The sequence below is a fragment of the Falco rusticolus genome, chromosome 14 (assembly GCF_015220075.1).
Source record: "Falco rusticolus isolate bFalRus1 chromosome 14, bFalRus1.pri, whole genome shotgun sequence".
Taxonomy (NCBI): domain Eukaryota; kingdom Metazoa; phylum Chordata; class Aves; order Falconiformes; family Falconidae; genus Falco; species Falco rusticolus.
In genome coordinates this window covers 15,271,820-15,295,368 of record NC_051200.1, presented here as the reverse complement: position 1 = coordinate 15,295,368, position 23,549 = coordinate 15,271,820, and the positions used below count along the sequence as shown (strand labels likewise).

At 41.8% G+C, this 23,549-nt stretch overlaps 1 protein-coding gene across 1 annotated transcript; it reads right to left on the bottom strand.

Moving 5' to 3' along the window:
• Positions 1-873: 873 nt before the first annotated feature.
• Positions 874-22,345, bottom strand: HPRT1 (hypoxanthine phosphoribosyltransferase 1). The gene is made up of 9 exons (XM_037408269.1): positions 22,268-22,345; positions 20,121-20,227; positions 18,434-18,617; positions 12,840-12,905; positions 11,851-11,868; positions 9,445-9,527; positions 7,056-7,102; positions 4,751-4,827; positions 874-4,146 (listed from the first exon to the last, which is right to left on the bottom strand). Exons 1-9 carry the CDS (start codon positions 22,292-22,294, stop codon positions 4,099-4,101), a joined length of 657 nt encoding a protein of 218 aa, XP_037264166.1. The 5' UTR covers positions 22,295-22,345; the 3' UTR covers positions 874-4,098.
• Between the last annotated feature and the right edge of the window lie 1,204 nt (positions 22,346-23,549).

Sequence of the window (23,549 nt, the reverse complement as noted above, 5' to 3'; positions counted from 1 at the left end):
GGGTGGGGAAGCAGGGTCTGCAGGGGGGCACGGACTGCGTGGGAATCCCCCACCCCTAGTGCCCAGAGCTGCAGCTCACGTGCGGCGTAGGCAGCCTGGAGATATGCCGAAGGTGCACAATGGTTGGTTCCCCTTTTGGTTATAGTGGGGGGAAAACGTAAAGCTGCCACCAGCAGTCACTTGTTAGACAAACACCAGGCTCTTACTGGAACAGGTTAATCTACCTGCCCCTTGATGTACTCACCGTGTCAGGCCTGCCTCTCCTACCCGGTTCCGCGAGGATTTCCATCTTCTGAGATGTTTCAGTTCACCAGCGGGTGCTTTACCGGTGCAGAACAGCCTGGAGCAAAGCCTGTACACAGAAGTATGTTTGCAGCCATCAAACATGTCCCCCCCACACACCTTGCACCATTGGCAGTTGCTAGCACCATCCCATTCCCAGCTTCCCTAGGGATGCAAATCCTCAGTGCCAGGCCTTAGGCTGTGCTGAACCTTTGTGCTTTTCCAGCTTTACCCTCTTCACCACGGTCTGCAATGACCATGACCTTACCGTGTACTGGCATCTTAACCCAGCTGGGAAGGAACTTCCCCATCGGAACAGTCATCGAACTACACCTGCTTGTGAAATTAAGTCCTTAAACACTACAAAAAGAAAAGAAAAAAAAGACCACCGTCATGTCTCATTTGCTTATAAAGGTGCATGCATACAGTTGAGATCTGATCTTGCAAGGTGCAACCTGGGTGGGAATTAAAAGCAGCCAGACACGGCAGACAGTCCTTTAATGAATTGTAACCAGCTCCCTCTAAGCAGCGTCAGATCCTCGCTGCCGGCTTAGTGCATGCTTGACAGGATTTTCAGAGCGTAACAGACAATGAAACACAACCAACATTTAATCAGTCAGGATATACAATTACAAGGCAACTTAAAGATCCTCCTTTTGCCTCAGTTTTCAAAACCGGGATTCACACACCACACACCCCCCCCCCCCCAAGTGAGCGGCCAGCTCAGGTCACAGAGAGACTTCCCACCACATCTCCCAGCTCGCTCTGGAGCACTTTAGATTCTGATCAGCGTGAATTTAAAACACGAAGAATAAACACTCCAACCCAGAGCTACATATTTGCGGCACCAGCCAGGCAGCGCCAGTGGCATGCGGCAGGCGAGAATTATCACAATGTACAGAAATGCCAGATGTCACAGGGTGAGACAGTATAGCAAAGCCTATAAATATTCAAAATTATTTTTCCAGCATACATTTGTGATTCATAAAATGTGGAACCATAATGAATTTCAAATGCCACATAAACGTTCAAATACAAGATTTTCTCTGTGCTTTCATAATGCTTTAACAATATACATCTGGGTTGCATAAAGCTGGCATTTAACTTGCAAAGGTGTGACTAAAACCCCAGTCTTTTAACCGAAATTACTGAATTAAAAGTAACAACTGCATTTTCAACTTTTTTCAAGTAAGAATTTATCTTCCTGTAGCGCCAGCACAGGTGCTGTAAAAGGCTGCAATATGTTAGAACTGTTGTCGCCTGTGTGTAACTTTTCCTCCGAACAATTTTCATAGAAAGTAACAAAAGCTTTTGAACGAGGAGTCCCTCTGGGGCGACACGCTTCACCTGACAAGCGCCTGTGTGAAGGCAGGGGCAGGGGAGTGTCTGTTCCCCAGCGTTCGAAATGTGGAAATGGGCTTTTTCCGTGGGACACGGGTGAGGTTTGTTGGGAGGCGGACCTGGGCTCCTGCAGCATCGCTCCCGAGGTCAGTGTAGCTCAGGAGTATCTTCCCCGGCCTCTTCTGTGATTCCACCATGTGCACACCTCCACGCAGTTCCTACCCCTGACCCCACAGACCAGTCATTTCCCCACTCCAGCTGTGTGGAATACAGTATTTGTATATGGAATACATACAAGCTAAAGCACTTGTTATGATGACTCAACCTCTCCTCCCTTTCCCAAATCACAGCATCTGAATAACCATCCTGCCCAAGATAAGAAAACATTTCAGGATAGACTAATTTACGAGTTTAATCCTAAAAGACATCAACTATCACCAATCCTCACTATTTTCATGTGGAAATGGGTACTTTTCAGTGACCTCTCTAGTGTAACCTCTAGATGCCATGAATTTATTTTAAAACACATTGTGAAATAGGACCTAGTAAGAAGGTTGAAGAAAACGCTACTTTTTAAGATTAGAACTTAAGTTCAACCAGAACTAATGAAAACTTCAGCAGATGTAGTAATTCTCGAGTGGGTTTACACGTTTCTATGTTGCTTTTGTGTTTCCTCTTCTTAGAGATGCATCATACGTTTTTGCAACAAGTCATCCCAGGGACAGTACAGGTTCTTGGAAAGGCATAAACACAAACAGCGTTATAAATACCACCAGTCTTTGTAGTGCATTTAGGTAAAATAAGCTCTTTGGAACATTATAACATCGCAAAAGTATAGTATAATCACAACCAGTGTTCTGATATTTGTTAATGAGAATTTTGATTTACGAATAGATCTCCTACAAATAGATTGTGGTCATTTGATCTAAATTACAATGGGTGAGTTATTCATATTGTAGGTCTGCTACTAACTACTACAGCTGTAACTGAGCACACCATGGACGGACAACATGCAGTACTTTGAAAAGCACAGAAACATGGCTCAAACTTCAAAACCACAGAAAAAAATCTTTCAAAACAGGCTGGTAAAAAGTTCATTACGTATTAAGCACTGAGCAGTGTTAAATCTGAGCGTACAGTGGAAGAATCCACGCGCAGAAGTACAAGAACCCTGTGAGACAAGAGACCACAAAGCACAGCACAAGGACAAGGTGTGAGACTGGCTGCCACGTTTTGAATTAAACTCAACACGAAGAGAGGTGTTAATGAAATGAAGCCAAACGATTACTTACAAAACGGTTGTAGGTGGGGATTTTTCCATGTGTATGTCTTTAATAAACATACAGTCTCCACTCTTTATTTTTGCCAAAACAGAACAGAGGACAGTGCTTACACCATTTTCTCTGAAATCTAGTTTGGTTATGGAATACGCAAGTGTTTCAGTATTCCCTCAGCACTTTATCATCTCTCTTATAGACAGGATAATGTTAACCAAAAGCTCTACAAAGATAACAAATGTAGAGTCTGCCTTCACTGTTCAGAAACACTTCTGAAAAATATTACTGAGAAGAAAATGTCAAGAGCACTTTAATATACAGAATGAGTGGCATAGATATATGGGGCTTATTTTAAAGAGACAGCCTTTATTTAAAGTACTTTGTTTTGTAGATCTTATAAAGTAAACATTACAATACTTTTTCACAAATATATTAAAATTGTTTAAATTTAAAAGGCAATTCCACTGACTGATGGGAGATTTTTAAAGAAAAAAAAAACCTAACAGAAACAGGCAGCTCAACTAAAACTAGGTTTAAACATTCTGTTTTGTCATTCCATCTCCTTTAAATAAAAATAACAAAAAAAAAAAAAAAAGAGAGAGAGAGAGATATTTTTCACCCAGACTTCCTTTACAGCAATAAGGCAACTCCAGGAGATTTGAATGAGCTCATTGGAGATTACAGATACTGTAACTGGCTGCTCCTCATGCTTTATAACACCCAAAGGTGCAACTATCCATTAATCACAATCACATTTGTGCATTAAAATATAAAACTTAAATTACAGATTTTAAAAATATTACTAATAGACTTCCCTATCATAAAATGTTTGACATTTACAGTACTTGAACTATTTCAGTTCTGGGTTGATGAGGTTTAAGCAATTTACCACTGCAAGAGTTAGACTCCGAAGCTCACAAACAGCACAACCCAACCAGGGGCAGCAATAGTCGGTAGAGTCATAGTGCAAATCAAAATAAGGAGTGCAGAATTGCACTAGTTGTTTACATTTCTAAAATATAAATGAACAAGACGAGCTCTTATATTGTACATGCAATAAATTATAGTAAGCATATGACAATGAGGCTGGGGCATTCTACAATTTTAGCTGGTGTACCAGAGTTGAAGCCTGTGAAAGATAGGACTCAGTAAACAAAACATTTCAAAGCTCTGTTGTCATAGCACTTGAACTATGCTTTTATGCTTTGTACTTCTGCTTCCCTGTCTCGCTGATCACACAGATATGCTGAAACAAAATAAAATAAAAAGATCCTGTTAGAAAGAGACCAGTGTTTTACATCCGTATTCAATAATGTGTTTCTGACAAAAATAAAAGCGTACCATACACATTTCAGTATGAAAATCTTGTGATACTGTTTATGCAGAATAATTTAAGCCTTTTCTTGTCTAAAAATCCCAGCATTGCCTTCTTTCTCCTCCCCATGTCTGCTGGCGAGACCCAGATGAAGAATTAATGACTTAGGATAAAAAGCAACCCCCTCTTAACTTCCAAGGTGTCTCTTCTCTAACTCTTCCATCACTAAGGAAATGCACTTATTTGTTGCAGACATCTGGTAAGGTAAGAGACTTCACACAAGCTTTGCATTATTTCACAGTTGACAGGAGATGTGTAGCCTCCATTCTGCATGCAGCAAAATAAAGTTTCATAAAAGCTCCAAAACACTGTCCTGCTGCTCTAGGGTTTGTTCTCATCGTTGCACCACCAACGGAACAGATTTGCACACGAGGTGTGATTTACAGAGGAGGAGGGAGTGTGATGTGAGGAGACTTCCCTTCCTTCCTCCTCCCTAGTTTTAAATGGACAAAAACATACGGGAAAAATTACTTACGTTCAAATCTCTAAAGTATTCATTGTAATCTAGGGCGTATCCCACAACAAATTTGTCTGGCACTTCAAATCCAACAACTGAAAAAGACCGTTAAGTCACCAGTATGTTAGAGAAGAACTTCCTAGAGCTCACTAGACTTTTTTTATACAGACAATCTGGAATTTTACAGATATGTGACCATCCTAACTCGTTTTATTTCTTTCACTCGGGCATGCTCAGATTAAGTTCACGCTATTTTAAAATTTTAACTTACTTTGTTGATTTCATTTATCAACTAAAGCAAAATTAAATGGCTGTATTTATTGGTTCCCACGCAGCAGCATGGTGCTAGCATGCACTCTGCAAGAAATGAATGGAAGCACTTAAATCTACAGACAGGGTATTGTTATCAGAACGTAGAATTCCTTGAAAATTTCCTGCAACTTCGCAAATACATACAAAAAGAGCCAATTCCCGGACTTCCTAGATGCTTGACATGCCAGTACAGAAGCCATGGAACTGGTGAGCACAGCACAAGTCACCCCCCGACCCAGCATCACTTAAAAGGCAGCACTCCTGGGAGCTGGACCTGCGCCTCAGGCTGCAGGAAGGGTACCCGAAGGCATCATGAGGAGGCAGGTTCAGTCATCAGCTCCTCAAAGCTATGGATGTGCAAGCCCAACCGGACTTTCTGTGAAGGGCTGGGAAAGTACAGAATAACGTAAACGTCAGAACCAGTTATTGCAGGAAAACCCATCCTTTGCCCTTGAGTAACTGCCCAGATGGACTCCATTCGTGCGACTTGCAGGCAATGGCCTGGTATGCAGGAACATACTGCGGTTGCTAGAGCACATCTTAGATGCTGATTCCATGGTACAGAGAATGGTGAAGAGCAAAGAGCGCTCTGTTCTTTATGGAGTCACTTGCAGGTTTCAGTAACAGGTGGGTGGGTGGTTTTTTGTGTTTGGCTGTGGTTTTTTTTCCTCCCAGAAAAGCTGCCTAAGACGAGGACATCAGCTATTCCATAGATTATCTGAACAGCTTTAGCAGGACAGTTCGTGGGTGGTCAGGCAGTTATCAGCCCAACCTGTCCACACACACTATAAAATGACCAAAAAATATTACATACATAAAATATAAAATTTCCAAACGGCTTTCTCCCCTCATGCTATAATCAAAGACACCTGAGCACAGGAAATCTGTGCAGTTTTTCCTCTCCCTGGCTATAACGAGGGTCTGTAAGGAAAACAGGGAGATAAACTGTACCGCTCAAATAAAAGGCTGTGCGTGCTTTTGGAAAAATTTTAAAGTGATGTCTAGCATCTACCTGGCCTCGCAATACAGGGACAAAATGGAGGCCCAGCCACTACTGCCTTGTTGTCTCCTCCTTCAGAGCTCACGTGTCCTGCACTGAACAGGTTGCCTCTGTGGACAGATGGCAAAACAAGTCATCTGCTGCAAGATGCTCAAAAGGCAGACCATTAGCCCAGCTAAGCCTATAATAAGATCTCGGGAATGAGGAGCATCCTTGACTGAGGGGGAACACCTCAATTAAGCTTTAAGGCATTGAAAAACTTCATTCCAGACTATTGTACAACATTGAAAAGGAGGAAGAAGAGGATGCGATTCTGCTGCTAAATTCACTCCACTTCCATAGTGAAAGTACATGGCTTAGATTAACAGGAATTCAGCCTCTGGAACAGGGTTAAAACACACAGCCCTTCCCAAGGCAGGAGAAGCCGTCACTTTGGTCCAACTGCCTGCTGTGGATGCTATTATTTTCTTTATGGTCTTGGGACAGACAGGAGAAGACAAGAAGGGAGTAATTCAGATGCCTAGACATAACCAACTCTGTGCCAATTTAGGCTTCTTATCACTGTAAACTTTTATCAGACCTGCTACCCCGTGCAGTCCTCCAATATTCCTGGGGACATCCAAACAGCAGGAGGTGGCTAGGTTTAGGCACTCAAATCACTCTCAAAAGCGTCAAAGGTGAATCCAGCAGATTCTGCTACCCAAAGCATTTGACTACATGCAGCTGGGAAAATCTGCACATGAAAAGGGTGTAACCTGGACCAAAATATCAAAGTTTGCTTTTCGTATAGTAAAATGTTACAGGAAGTTAAGAAGAAAAAGCATCAGACCAAATCCAGATTAACTCTGTCAAAATACATTCCAAATACTTAAATTCCCTAAGTAAGAGCAAAATCTATCAATTTTTCATTAGTGAAAGCTTGTTTGGAACATCCCTGGACTCTGACCAAAGGGTACACAATACACTGACATACTTTTAAAAATTAATAATGTTTGTCAAAAAGTTACTTACAGTCAGGCCGATATCCCACACTTCGAGGAGTTCTTTTTACCAACAAACTGTCAAATAAAACCAATGTAAAACTGAAACATGGAAAAGCACTGGGTACAAATATATGAGACTGTTTCAATGACAGACAAGATGAATTTGGCCTAAGTGTGTGTAACAAAGCATAACTACGCATATTTTAAACTATTATTTTATTTGCAGGTACAGCTCATCATAACGACAAAATCAACACTTCCTAGACCCACGAACAGTTCACAGCCTAAAGGATAACTAACAGGTTATGGCAAGGAAGAGGCTAGGAGATACTGACCTGGATGGTTTTTCATTGTGAAGAGTGACTTAATGGGGTTTTATGTGTGTTAAGAACTTCAGACACAATTTTGCCTATATGTACAGTGGCAACAACTTGGGATCTGGACAGACCAACTGAGCTCTTTTCAAAAGCATCAGTATGAAACAAAAGTTCAGCTGCTTAAATGAAACCTTAATTGTACTTGCCCAACATGCCCTCAACTGTTTCTCACTGGCAGTACTACTTATCCCATAAAGAAAATCTAAGTGGTTCTGATGATCAGGTGATACAAACCAGCTCCACTTTTCCAGAACTAATAGTCAGAGGTGTAAAAAAAATCGTGGAGACACAGAGTTGAGGGTACTGCAGCAGAGAAAAATGCCCTGCTAGTTTAGTTTGATTTGCTCATTTTTCAGTTGAGCACTTCTACCTCTTAGAAGTCAACCCCACAGGCCTGATGTGTCTGTCTTTGAGATACAGAGACTTTGGGAGGAAAAGCAAGCATGGTCAATGGCTGAGTGGAATGACAGAGGTCAGCATAAGTCTGTGCATTAAGCACAGATCTTCCCTGCTGGATCACTCCTGAAGGTAGGACTTCTTCATTTGTCAGAGTCACAGTTTCAATTTTAGACAAGTCTCTTGAAACTTCTAGTTGTGAGACTTAATCTTTGAAAATTGGTGTAGGATTTGATCAAAGACACCCCAAAGTCATATTAGCATTAACTCACACCTCCCTGCTACAACTGCTTAATTGTCAGAGAGAAAGAAATTAAAAAAACCCAAAAATAATAATAAAAAAAAAAGAGATGAGAGTCAAGTGAAGTAACTAAGAACATCACCCTGAAGAGTATCTGGAATGATCATGTTTACCTGCACAGGTCTTTGGCAGACCCACATTACTGCAACAGGTTCAAACAATAGGAAACTGGACTTTGCTCATACTCTATCGTACCTGTGATATTCACTGCAGTGTTAGGACACTTTTCAGCAAAAAGTATTTAAAAAACACTTAATCTGGCCAGGGAGAAATCCTCAAGAACCTCACCTTCAGCAGGTCACCTCCAGATTATCAGCAAGAAAAGCTGTTCTCGTATGTCTAACAACTGCTCTGACATTGTTATGGCAACACAACCGACCAGATATTACATACAGCTCTGCTTTATTTCTAATCCCCAACAATCATTATGCTTTTATTGTAAAATACACCGCCACAGCATAGCAGTGCAAAAGATGTAATTTAAAAAGAAGTAGGAAGAATGCTCATGTTGGTTAATAATATAGTATTATTCTCAACCTTTCTTGTTGCTTGTAAGTTATTTAATTATAAAATGTTTTGAAACTAATTGATTAAAGATGTAACTAAGTAGAAAAGCCTGGAAGAGCATATGGCTGGGTGACTCTCACAGAATGACCTCTAAAGCTTAGCTGCACTATGCACACTACACAAACAGTAATGCTGGTGTGCAAACCAATTTAATTCTACAATTAAAGAAGGCAGACTAAAAAAAGGTCTCCATTGCACAGGTATATTGCACAGCACTGCGGTCCACTGAAATTGTAGATAGCGCAAGCACAAATGAACATGTTTGGATAGATACTACATATATGTGACTGATTGTTTTTATCCCCTTCTCTAGTAAAAGTCTGCATTTATGAACTAAATTTGTGTTGAAAATACGTCTACCAACTTGAAAGGATTTTTTTTTTTAAAGTCCAAAAGATTTAATTTCTTCTAAATCTAACTTGGACTCCACAAATCTTACCGTAACATGATAAAGCAAGACATGTACCTGGCATGCACAAACTATCCCCTTCTGAAGCACTGAAATGCTTCCAGCAATAAGACTGGAAATAGTGTTTTCGCCAGCCTTAACGAATACATGTTCTCATAAGAAGGAAAAGTACTTTTCGAGTTTAAACAAATACTAAACTCCAACAAATCACATCATATAGGACTCCCGCAGAAATGTTTCCTCCTGTTGCTCTTCCACGGAAATGTATTCTATTTTTTTTTTTTTCTTTTTTTCTTTTTTTTTTTTTAACACTGTGTGTCCTTCTTAAGGTGAAATACAGCACAAATAATCATCATTAAAAATATACCTGGCTACTTTCACCATCTTTGGATTGTATTGCTTAAGTAGAGACAGCAACGTTTTCATTGTTTTACCAGTATCAATTATATCCTGAAAATAAAAAACCCATGTAAGAAAGAGTATTAAACATGTCAGAGTAACATTTTCAAGTTTCTACCACAGAAATTGCTCATCCACAATAGCATGAAAATATGCCAAGATACTGTTCGAAATCAAGGACAGGTGAGATGTAACACCATATTGTGCTTATACAACTGTGCTCCGTAAAGTGATAACACAAATTAACAACAGTTCTCAATTGTTCTGGACAACTATGACATTGAAAGTTACTGAACTATGACCTTCTTGGCTCCTTTTGTAGATTTTATGGCTTGCTCCTTGTAGCTATTAGACAAACAATGTTTCATTTGAATATGATAAAATTAGTATTAGTCTTCCCATTCAGCTCAGAGACAGATGCATGCAACAGCAAGAAAACTAACAAGGGAAAACAGGCAGAACAACCCATTACTGCAATTAAAGAAAAAGGAGCGTAATTTACATTACAGTTCCAAGAAACATCCAAAGAAACTGCACTGGGAATATCAGGATGCAGTTCTAAAGTCTATACTCAAACACAGTAAAATTAATTTTGACACATCATTTTAATCCCATCCACTGCACATATAAGCAGAAAAAAAGAAGAATATATGGCTTACAACTGAAGTAACAGAAATGGACTCCTCAATTGCACTCCAATAATCACACAGCCTTTAGAGGGACAGTCCTTACCCTAGTCTGAAATCAAATCTATTTGAAGTGAAGGAGGTAACACAGAAGCAGCAATGTCCTCTTTTCAGCTTATTTTCCCATGACTCCCAATTAAAATAAAAATCAAACAAAAAACTCAACAGAGCACCCGTCAGCAATACCACCTTTAACAATTAATGCTTTTAATCATGGTTATAAACTCAAGGAAAGTTAAAGACATACAGATATCCAGATAAAAATAAAAGTTGGTGAATAAACAGAAGTAGCTACTTCCACGCTCTAAAATAAAAACAGAACCTATTACTGATTTTGTATTGTGTGATTATCTGTTTATTGGAGGCGAATCTCCATTTTGTACAGATCTTTTTGCACATTAAAGGGATGCAGTATAGAAAAGCCTGGTGCTCTGGTGCACAAGATACTAAGCCTACAATAAATGTGCATTTTTATTGTTTGACAGTTAAAACACACCAAACACAGGTGATTGGTAAAAGGATTCATGTTTGACAGTGTATAAGACAAATCACTGGAAGATGATTCACCGAACAAATGAGAAACTAACCTAGTTAGCTGTCTGGGACATTAAAGACATACATTCATCTGAAATGGAGCAGATACATAATTAAACACATCTGCCTATCTGAAGCAAAATATACTTCAAAGGACACCACTGGTCACACAGATGACTGCTGTATACATACTATTTTGGTAGGAGTTTTGGAACCGAATGTGCTTCCTGTGGAATAATATAACCTTCTCAAATTAAAAAAAATATCCAAAACCAACCATACATAAAAAACACATTTTATGAGGGGAAACATCCTTCCCCTCAGCTGCTGAATCAGTTGCCCTGGCTGGTTTTTTTACTTATAAACAAGCCACTTCCATTATTTGGAGCCTTAAGACATTATTAGATTGCACGTCTATTCTTCCTGTCTGCTGCTACTTCCCCATCCTGAAATTGGCAATCTTACTCAAGAACATCCATTGTTAAAGCAATACTCATGTACTTGCGGAACATAAGCAACACCGTCCACCGAGAAAGCGGTATGAAACTTTCAAGAATTAACCAACAGTACCTACTAGGAAATCAAACTGAGGTATATCGTACCTGGTATCATGCACAGAACTATGACAAGAGAGAGGAATGGGAATTTAGCAGTTGTTAAAACACTCCTTAAGAATTAGCGTATTCTATGTCACTATTCTCTAAAGAAAATTACACACGGGGACACTGGGCTTAGATCTGTTTTTCATGTATTTTAGGATATTCCTACTAAGAACCTCTTTCTACCCCTGCAGTTTAATTTTCTACCTTGCTGTTATAAACCCAAAACAATAATATGCTTAATACCACTTTGTTCAGGCTACTTAAAAAAAAAATAAAAGTCATTTTAGAATTGACAGAATTCCAGCAAACTGAAAGCAAATGCAAACAATTTTATATGGATATTTTCCTTGTTAAATTTAGCAGCTGAATGCAATTTGAGAATTTAAACCACAGATAATTTCTAAATCAGAGCCCACTTTTAAAATTCAAGCCTGAAATCAGAAGCTGGAAGCCTTGAAACCAGAAACTGTAGGTTTTCTGGCTTAAGAACAACTTCTATTAGAACTCTTACCAGTCAAACATTAGAACTTCAAGGTGAAACATAATACTTACTTCTACAATCAAAACGTTCTGGTGGGAAGAAAAGAAGAAAAAGAAAAATCTCCATTAATATCTAGACAATATGCCATTTCTTATATATGTTAATCTCTATAATTTACTAATTTTTGTTGCAGTTAAGTATTTGTACCATTTATGGTACATGTAAACATACCATGTAACAGTGAATTCTAGTAAACATTTCTGAAGCTCTAATTACAATTAGGTGGCAATGAGATTCTCCTCAACTGCTCATGCTGTGTACAAAGGGGTCTTTATTTGGGCTTTTAGAATCCTAGATGGATGCAAAAGAGAGGTAAACAGCCTACACAATTTGTATTCTTCTGAAACAAGGAGTATCATACTATAGAGACACAAAATTGTGTCATACCTACATCCTTCATATTGAACTGAGACATATGTGCCTTAAAGATCACGTATTTGTAAGGAGAAGGGGAAAGTAACGTGTTCTGACAGAGCAGGAGGCATTGAAGCTTTAGTCCTGGAAATCAAGCTCAATGATCTCCACAGAGTCACTGGAGAACAGCAGATTCCCAATTCACATTCTGCATTTCCTTCTCATTGCTGCCTGGAACAGCAACCTCCGTTCCTAACCTGGGCTGCACATCAGACATCTCGGCAGTACAAAATCCCTTTACTACTTCAGCAAAACAATACAGCCAATAAATAACGCTGCTGTCTTTTAAAGGTAGTCTGTAGATGACAATCCACACAAGATTATTCTTCTCAGGCACTGGAGAAAACCAAATCTCCTAAAACTTTGTTGATACTGAAGACAGTGAAGACGATTTTAAGTTCAGACTAAACTGATGGCTTTGGTGGGGCTTCTCCACAATCCTAGTATACAGTGCTGAATACTTAAATGAAACTCTTCTGTGTTTGTTCTTTTTTAACTTCATAAGCTTCACACACTAAAAGAGTAGCCTTAAAACCATGCAGGTATGTGGGTTCTTTAGTGGTTTTAAACATACCAAGAGCCATACCTTTCCAGTCAAGGTTGAGAGGTCATCCCCACCAATGACTTTGATATCTCCAGTTGACTGATCATTCTAAGAAAGAGGAAAGTGAGCATTAGCATTACCAGAATGAAAATAATTTTTTCTTCCAGTAAATATCAAAACTACAAAGTACATAGCCAGTGAATGTTAATGTCTTCAGAAACACAGCACCAACAGCATCTCTTTATTAACTAAGAAATTATAAGTGATCAAATTCAAAGACAGTATTCCTTTAATCTGAAATACTGAGATTTGACAACAGATCTGCATAAATGCAGGCACCATCTCTCATCTGTGACCATTACATAAACATATGTATCTAAAAAGATGATTTGCTATGCATTCCCTACAGATATGGAAATAAGACCCCCCCAAAAAGCACTTTGTTTTCAAAGCTGCATGCTGCTATATAGCTGGTAATTTACGTTTTAAACTTTAATGTTTGAAGCCTTAATATAAAATAAAATAAGTAACATAGAAAGCCTTACTCTTTGAATAAGAGCAAACAATCATAACAAAGTAATAAGAATAACCAGCAAACAAGGCACAGATTAGTATTTAGAAATATAAACCAGAAAAATAGCCAGAAAAGCTTTTGTTTGCCTAGTTTACAAAAATATTGGTAACAAACCAAATTACTTCTTATAGTTAATTGAACAGCAACATAGGAACACCATCACTACAGCACAGCATTTTGCTTCAGTAAAACTAAACTTTGATAAAAATGTAATTAACTGCTTATATAAGAAAGTTAAAACCAGTTGCTAGGGGTGCTTCGCAGATCTTTGCAGTTTACTTCAAGTCATTCAACTGACTTTAAACCTTGACAGTGTCTCACAGTTCATGTTAGATGTGACATGCTTACTATTGTACTACTTACACATAGCCACATTATCCTACAATTTCATTTCAGTCAAAGGTTACTATTGCTTATCAAACTTTATTCTCGTAACTCCTTACCACATATCTTCCTTTTAGAAAAATGGTATTGTTTTGCTGCCGCAGCTTGAAGCCCAAGCGTGCACACAACTCTGCAGACATGCAGCAAAACAGCAGTTCCTTCCCAAACCCCAGAAATTACAGATGCAATACAGAGGGGACCACAGGGGAACAGCGACAGCCACACACAGCTTCCTGTTTTTACAGTCACATGAAGACAGATACTCATGCTATATGAATTGTAGGCAAAACTTAGAAATGTTATCCCAATAGAGGGGAAAAAAATTATGGGGAGAGGTACACACCGAGTACACAGTAAGTAAACGCTGGGCTGATACTAAAGAGAAAATGTATTAAAATCCTTTGGACAGTGGTGTTGGCGATCTGGGATAAAGAAGTGCCGACAGCTCTAGGCACATAAAAGCAGACGATAAGACTAACAAATACTTTCCTTTTAAGATTACAATGACGCAACATAAAAAAAAGCCAAAACTTATTAGAAAAAGTATCTTTTCAGTTCTACCCCAACTGCTTTAAAGAAAGCATTAGTTCAGCGTAATTTCAGAGTGGTATAACTTGAACTCCCATGTTTCATTACTATACGGAACATTCATTTTTGATAAACAGCCAACTGTTTCAGTGCTTCCGTAACAGTGCAAACAATAACTAAACCAAACAGCATCGATGTCACTGTGTTGAAAAAGTCCAAAACCAAAGATGTCCAAAACGATTGCTGCTTGACCCCATAGATATACACACTGCTGCTGAATGCCTGTGATACTGGCTAGATCAAGCACTAGAATTGATTCATTTAAGCACTGCATTCATAAAGCTAAAGGACATTTGCTGCGTTCACTCTACCTTAAAAACTACCTTAAAGGACAGCTTCTTTAAGCTTCTCCTTGCTTATGTTACAGGATTCTCTCTTTATCTATTCCTACACTAACAGGGATTTCATCCCACTTCCACGGAATAATGTAAAAAAACATCATTCCTTACAAATCAATGATGGAGAAGTTGTTTCAGGTATTTGGTCCGTTAAAATTACATGCATAGATGACAGATTCTTACTGCTCAGTCTATGCGTAAGATCAGGTTCCTGATGATGTTTGGCTAGAAAGCAACACACCATAGTCAAACAAGAGCATCACAAAACTGTAGGTTACTGTAAACCTTTGGATTACACATATTGAAGTGTGATGATCAGCAGCAGAGAAAAAAACACCTAACCTACAGAAACTCTCCTTGCCCTTCTCACCAAATCCCACACAAATTGCTACACTGTTTAACACAAAACATAAATCTTCATTGGCATATAAACCTGCATTCCTATGCAGGTGCTGAGCTGCTGAGCAATTAAAGGATAAAAAAGTTAAAGAATTTCTGACACTGGCTGTAACCAGAATTCCATTGGAAAGAACTTTGTCTAATAATTAAGCAATGTTTTAATGATCTTCAGGAGCATTATTTCTGATTTCAGTACTGGTAAGACTTGGTAGTTTAACACAGAAGAGTTTTACTGTTTAGATCTGTTTTAACTGCTTCCCCATTCTTGGAAAACAAGAATGCTTTACAAAATCTTAACTCTTGACTCAAGTGACTCCAAGACCACCTTTTAAAAAGGCATTTTAAGTTCCTTCCAGTATTTGCTACAAGGCTTGGTTAACAGAGACCTTTCAGAGTACTGCCGTAACCAGCCTAACCAGACTTTACCATGTACCCCACTGAAAATCCCTATTTTCCCAAGCAACAGTGCACCACATCCATTGCCTTTTGGCTGCCCTTCATGACTACATAAGCAACGTCTGCTCATTTCCAAGTTTCGATGCAGAAGGCTGGTGAAAAGCCATTCTTCTTGTAGCACAAGCAAAATAAACTGTTTGTCATGAATATTGAGACCTGGGTCTGTTCACAAACACTATCTTTTCATTTCTTACCAGCTTGCCAGATCATTAAAATTCATCTGTAAGGACTCGGAAAGCTGGAGTTCCAAACAAAGTTTAATCGCAGCTTGATCATGTCAGTATTCTTTGAGAATTATTTTTGGGTGCAGAACACTATGAACTTTGCATTGCAACACAAAAAACCCCACATCCAACCATACGCTTGTAAATATTAAATGATTGGTTTGAAACAAGAATAGAATCTCAATTACATCAATTTCAGATCCATTACACAAGTTCAGCTGCTTTGTTTATGGGACCAGGGTATTTTTAACATCTTTTATCCAGTCTGTAAAGGCAGGCAGCATGATCTAGTAATTGCATCCAAAGATGGTGATAAGAGAGCTAGCTCCACTTTCAACTGTCCGTTACAGTTTGTGATGGGTTTCCCATCACTAAAAGCAGATCTTTCCACCTAGTAAAGCACAGATAAAAACTACAGAGCAGATTTAGCATTCTGACAACTATTAGTGATGGAAGACCTAGTCAATCTGTTACATACATGTTCATGTTAGGACAATCTTATCCAGTCTATCAAGTTAAGGAATCTGAAGGACATAAATCTGGATATTAGTAAACCCCTAAGAGAGTCCACAGAAATGGAATGCTCATAAACACTGTAGTGGAGGCATCAGGTAACAGGAGCTCCTCACTCATCTAGAACAAGAAAACATTCTTTTATAGAATTGGCTGACAAAACCAAAAACCCCAAAGTCAAGACCTCAAGGAAAACATTCTGCTTAGACAGTTTTCTGTCTAAATTTCCGCACTTTTCATCTACTCTTCTTTTACTACAAAACCAGGCGTTTAATTTCCATAAAAACTATTTTCCTGCTCACCCTCCTAATAATATCAAGGCATTGTAGTTCTGGGGAGTAATAAACAAAAGCAGCTGTAGTAAAGAAATGAACCAAAGCATGCCTAACACACCAGTGAAGAAAACATGCATACAAGAAGGCAGCCTTGCATTTTAACAGTTTTTTTCAGGTGTTTCAAACCATTTTTCCAATAGCTTTTTCCAAGTCACTCAGAAGGTGGAGAGAGTAAAAAGGTGTAGTCTTTATATTGCTTTTTGAAACAAGCCAAGTACGTTATTGGAAGTGTTCCTTGAAGAAAGCAGCAGATAGACAATTTCCTCACCAAAAAAAAAGGTGGGAGTCATCATTTTCTATTTTTAACATATTATACTCTAATAGAGGCATTCAGCTTTCTGTTGTGGCTTTTACAGGCAGAATATGGGCATGTGGTGGCTTAGTGGTTAAGTAGAAACATGGCAGGAGCCTGAATCTTTTGGGGAGAGCAGAAGGAAAGGGTGTCAAACAGCCCTCACCCACTGACTTAAATACAGTGCACAAGCACAGAGAGCTCCTTGTGAGATACAACCATGAACCTTTCTATCCAGCCTTGCCCTCTCGTTAAAGAGCATGGCTAATGCCTTGCATTCAGCAAATGTGAATGTGGTCTCCAGGTAACCCCTGGACAGCCAGCCACGTGTATGCCTCGGGCAGGCAGGGCTGCTCGTCTTGCAAATGGACTTGACCAAAGCCCTGTGCAGTTCTGGGCTTGGCCATGAAATATTAACGGATCACTCAACAGCGATCGTGAATTTATGAAGTTCTTTGATTCTTTGACAGTCCAAACTATGTCTGCAAATAACTCCATCTCTAGTTTCACAGCTTAATGAAATTAAGGGCGAGGATGAGTTTGCAATTTAGTAATCTCTGGTTTTTTCTACTGAAACAGGCACTCGTCTACAACTACTAGATGCAGCCTATACTGCTGGCTTGAATGTAAAGATGCTGAGAAAGAACTAACAGCATAACCTTACAAAATAATTTATTCAAACACTCTAAACTGAAACCAAAAGAGGTAATTATTTCCATGCTACAGATGGTCTTATCGAACAAATCATAAATACCATCCTGAAAACACGAGACTAGGCTGTCAGTAAATCAGGAAGCATACAGGACTAACACACATCTGCTTCTTCCTTTGACCCACACAACATAACCTCATGTTTCCTTCTATAAAACTTACACATTGCCTCATGTTACAGAATGTTCAATTTCCCTATAAAGTTAAATCCTTGTGTTCAGAATGAAAATAAATTATTTTCCAAAAATGTAAACCCAAGGCAACCTAAGCTCAGGCTTGAAAAGGTAGTGCCACATTCAACAGCCACTAATTACAAATGTAGGTTTATGAATCTAGTATTTCTTCAAGGCCAAATACAACTAGTTTTGTTCATAGTTTGGTTAAGCCAAACAAAAGATGAGCTAATTTTTGCAGCTTTCAAGTCTTCCTGTCCAATGAATGATGTCTAAGCCACATAAAAATTCATAAAATCGAAGTTTTATAACCACAGTTGTAGGAGTATCCTCAGTATTATTCTAGAGCCACAGCTTTAGAGTTGTAGTAGTGGGCCGAGAGGAAATTGTTTAACAAGTAAAGGACATGGAAAGGGTCTCTCTGCTCTGCACAAGGATTTTACTGTTCAGTGGAGATATCAAGGTCTAAAGAAAACAGGTTACATAATATAAAGTAGAGAAAAGTAAATTAGCTTGTGACTCTTAATTCCCTTAACTATTTGTTTAATATTAGTACATTCTGACAGTAACAATATTAAACCACCTCTGTTAATAATTCGAAGTTAGTAAAATTTATTAAAAAATTGCAGGGTACTGCAGAGATACTTACACAATAACTCTTCAACCTAATGAAGTCGACAGTCATGGGGATTGATTTGTCACTGTTTCTGTTCAGTGCTTTGATGTAGTCTAATAAATCAGCAAAAAATTTATAGCCACCCTTGAGTACACAGAGTGCTACAATGTGGTGTCCTCCCATGCCCTTCATAATTTCACGTGCCAGTCTCTCCGTCCTGTACAAAACCAAGAAAGAGTTAGCTGTCATATCACATTTCACTTGCTTACTATAGCAGCAGCATTCTATACTGCTAACAGTAGCAAACACATGCATCAAACTTGGAAACACACTTTGCTCAGAAATATTTGCCTACTACTTGTCGCTTTTACACATTATTGGTCAACAAAGTTTTGCTTTTCAAGGTTAATCTAACAGGAGCACTGCCAAACGCCTTTGTTTTCATACATCACGCTCAGCCAAAGCAAATCTGAACACTCTGAAGCTGTTTCACTGCCAGATACACGACATGAAGGTGCGTTTTCTCCTTTGAAAAGACAGGCTCAGCTTCCATGCACAGAGCGATGTAAGCTAACGCAACCAAAAACGCAGTAGCCCTTACTGAGGAGCAAAAAAAAAAACAAACCTCAAATTGTAAACTGAAGAGTTTATGTTTAAACTAGCCAAGCTAGAATGCCAGAAATTTGTCCTAACTGCAAAATACAATACCAACAAAGAAGAGCAACAGAACACTGTGCCTTTTTTCTGCAATCATTGTTTCTAAATTTATCTTGCAATTCATTTTAGAAAGCATGGTATGTATTTACTGTGTGCCAGCTGACAGCAGGTTTCTCAGAGAAAGCCTACTATTACAAACTTTACGTCAATTACTTAACGACATGTGCTTTGTCCAATTTTTTTCCTCTATATGGACCTTCAGTGCAAAGTTTTTACAATATTAAAAAAAAACCCACATTTTATACGAATGTTTATTATATCTAATCAAACAGGACCACACAAAATCCAGATGCATTCCTATTCACAAGATCTCCAGGAAGTTCCACCCAGCACCACTCTTAAATGGTTGTGTGTCTCCAACAACCAAATTTGTTGTTCATTCTCTTAAAGGGAATTAGGAACTTTCAAACACAAAGTAAACCAAAAATGCCTCACAGACTTATGCACCCATTTCTGACCAAATGAGATAAAACTTCCACAGCACATCACAGATTTCAGCAACCACAGAAGTGACAGATTGGTATTTGCAGAAGATAATGTCTTTCCCAGAAGGTAAGAGAAAGTTGGATATGACTTCTCTACCATACGAACATGAGAAAAGCTACGATGATGTGATTAATAATTTACTTGTATTAATACTCTAAGGACATTCAAGAGACTACAATTGTTTTCAGACTGAACTGGCACAACAAGTAACATCTTCTCATTAGGTTTTAAGAAGGTAAAACATCAAAGAAACTCTGGAAAGAAAGTCATAGATGGCTACACACCATAAAATTTCACTCAAAAATCATGACAAATTTCCAAACAATAGCATAACTGCAAATGTAAAAACTCTTAGAAGCCAAACAAGAAAGAGTTAATTAGCACTTTTACTTCTTAGCCTCTGATTAAATGTAATCTATTTAGACAATCACCAGGTGGCAAAACTATCACTGGAAGATTGTTTATTCCAGCGTCATGGAATCAGCTGGAGCAGTGTACTGTCTGAAGTCAAACAAACCTGTCCATGATGAGCCCATGAGGAATATAGACTTTTTCCAAATCATCTGCATAATGTTTAGGTATGCAGAACAAGTCCAGGTCGTAACCTTGTTCATCATCGCCAATCTGAAAAGGAAACAAGGTGAGATTTCTACAAAGCCTTATAGAAAGTCTGTGGTGAGAAACTGCACGTCCTTTGCTTTATTCAGTAAATTATCAAACCCATTATGCTCATCAGGATCACCTTATTTTCCCTTCCTATATATAAAAACATTACTCACGCTGAACACAGCATAAAATGTAATTTGACAGAACCTACAGTTCTCAAGACTTGCTTGATATACCACGAGCTGCTCTTGCAATACAATGTGGAGAAGAAATTAAGTCCTAACAACATACTCCTACATCAGAGAGCAGGAAAACGAAGCTATGACACATCAGTGTATCTCTATATTCCATTAAAAAAAATAATTAAGGTGCTTTTTAACACCTTTGATTTTCCTACTGTAATGCAAAACCTGCACCTGCAATTAAGCAAGCAGAGTTTTGACACAAGACATCTTCCAAATCTCCACAACACCAAATCACAACAAAACACACGAGCCAGCGTTCAGGACAAGACAAGACAGCTACACGAGCACGACAAGTTAGGCTGCTGTGAAGCAAGCCTTCTCAGCACCCTCTGCAAACCGTGGGTGTTCAAGATCCCTCAGAATATGAAAACGAAAGCCCTAATTCAGCAACCTGTTCCACACGGGCAAACTCCCTGTATGAAACAGCCTGTAATATCAGCAAGGGTATATTAATTAGGACAAGGGATTAACTTACGTTTATAATTACACCAAACATTGCTGAGGTTCAGGGCATATTGTCACAACAGCATCAAGGACAACCTTCCCCTGAACCTTAACCCTGCTGCAGCTTGAAAATGACAATCTGCGTTTTGTAATTACTTCAATCCCCGGTTATGCAGCTGAAGGCTATTACATGCAAAATGAAATTAAGACATTCAGAGGGAAAACCAAAGCTTGCTACTGACAGTTCACCAGGGCGGGCATTATAAGCGCCCATTCTGACTACCGCTGCCCTTGCAGGGCACAAGCTCATTTTGGTGCCCAAGGAAGCACTTACTTGGCCTGTGCTCAGCCAACAGTTTACACGGGGTGTCTTTTTTTGGTGTGCAAACCCTAATGAGTATTTCCCGTGGGAATTTCATGAGTATTTCACCCTCCCATCCACAACAGCCCCTCAGAGGGTCCCACGCGGGCTGGTGTTTGAAGGAGTAAGACACGTCCCTTCCCAAAACACACGGTATTTTCCTGTGGTTCAGACCCATCCCTGTACCTAGCGTGTCTCTTGAACCTTCCTTTCCGCATCTGGTAGGGAATTCCTACAGATTTTATCAGGGGTTTTTACTGACTGCAAGGATTTACAGGCACAACCCCGCGGCCGGCGCAGCCCTCAGCCGTGAGACACCACATGCCTCGCATGAGCACCCGGCGCTAGCTTTGAAGGGGGGAAGGGGGGGGGTGAATGAAGTCTGTAAGAGCCTTAGCAGATACGGCGATGATGCAAAAATACCCCCCGACTGCTCTTCCCCCACAAACGCCTCCGAACTGCACGCTGCGGCGGCTGGGGCTGCCCGGGAGCCGGTGCCTCCCCAGCTCGCCGCGGAGAGCAACAGGAATAGGAAGTTGAGCGGCGCGGGGCTGCGAGCGGTGGGAAGTTGTTTCACCTTCATCCCTGAGGCGGCAGCCCCGCCGCTCCCCGCCTTCAACCGCCCGAGCCTCCCGCCGTGGCCGCCGGCCCAGCCCCGCAATGCCCGGCGGCCGAGGGCGCGCAGCCGCCCCGCCGGCGCCCGGGGAAGGGAGAGCGGCGCGGCCGGGGCCGGGGGCGGCGCGGCGGGGAGCCCCGGGCCCGGCGCCGGGAGGCCGGGGCTCCCCTCAAGGTGACTCCGCGGGGCGGCGGCTCCCGCCGCCGAGGGACGCGCCCCGCCGCCCGCCCCGCTCCCTCACGGATCACCGGATTTGAGGCGGGGGGCAGCGGGAGGGACCCCCTTCCCCTCAGCAAAGCGGGAGACACCCCCTCGGGCAGCCCCCGGCCCGGCGGCGGCGGGCAGGCTTCCCCGCGGCGGGAGGCCGCGGCGGCGCCGGGGGCCGCACTCACCACGATGCAGGGGCTGGGGGTCGCCATGGAGCGGGGCGGCCCGCCGGCGGCGGCTGCGGGCGGCGAGGAGGAGCGGCGGCGGCGGCGGGCGGCGAGCAGCGAGGAGGCGCCGCGCCCCGCAGCGGCCCCGGCGCCGCCTCCGCGCTCCCCGCCCTCAACATGGCCGCGCCGGGGCCGCCGCCCTCTCCGGCAGCTCGCGGCCTGCAGCGGCCCCGGCCCGGCGCGGCGGCGGGGGAGCGCGGCCCGGGCGGCCCCGCCAGCAGCCGCCCCCCCGGAGGCGCGGAGAGCCGCCCGCAGCCCCTGCGGCGCCGCTGCCCCTCCGTGCGGGGCGGGTCCCCTCTCCTGGCCGGGCCGCCCCTCGCCGCGGCTGTCCCCAGCCCCGCAGCGGGGCAGGTGCCCCCGGGCTGCCCCCCCCCCCCCCCCCGTTACCCTGACCCTCCCCGACACCGTGTGGGGATGCCCCGTGTCCCCTCGTGTCTCCTTGGGTAGATCGCTCCTACCCCCGGGGGGGGAACAGGGTGTGTGGCTGCTGGCATTCCAAAACCAGGGCTGGGATGCTCTTCCCTCGGGCGTTCGTCTCCTTGGAGGGGCTCCGCAGACAGACCCCCAGGGACAGACGGACCCCCATGCACGGCCAGAACGCTGCTTGCCATCCAGGGAAGGCCTGTGCTCCGCCACCGCTCTGTGCGTGCTGAAGGAGGAAAGAGGAGGGACTGTCTCCATCACTTCGGGTCTTCCTGAGAATCACAGGATTTGATGCAGCATCATCCCCCCCCAAAATCCAGCTCCCCCGGGCACAGTCTGCTGAGGGCATGGGCAACACACACCTCCGTACTGGTCAGACTGGCACGGGTGGGCGTTGGGGCGCCGCCAGCCCCGGGGCCTCAGGCAGGGCAGGGTCACCTGCCTTAACCTCAACGGCGCTTGTGTCGGGGCAGTTGTGATAACCAGATCCCGGGGCTCCAGCCGACCCCTCGCAGCGGTCAGGTCCCTGGGTGCAGAACTGAGCATACTGTGGGATTTTCCTCTGCTGTCCTTTGCAGCAGCAGTGTGCTGACAGCTAGCAACCAGCCATCACTCTGACATGGTGCAGGGAACCCTTCGCAGATGCTGCTCCGCACCTGACACGGCAGGGAACTGATATAAAATTAGGTCTTAGCTGGTAATAACCGTGCATTTTCACTAGGCGAAGAAAGTGGCGGGTGCCACTTTTCCGTGGATAAATGAACAGGGATCCCCTGCGCCCCTGCCACCTCCCGGCACGGGGCACAAAGAACATGCA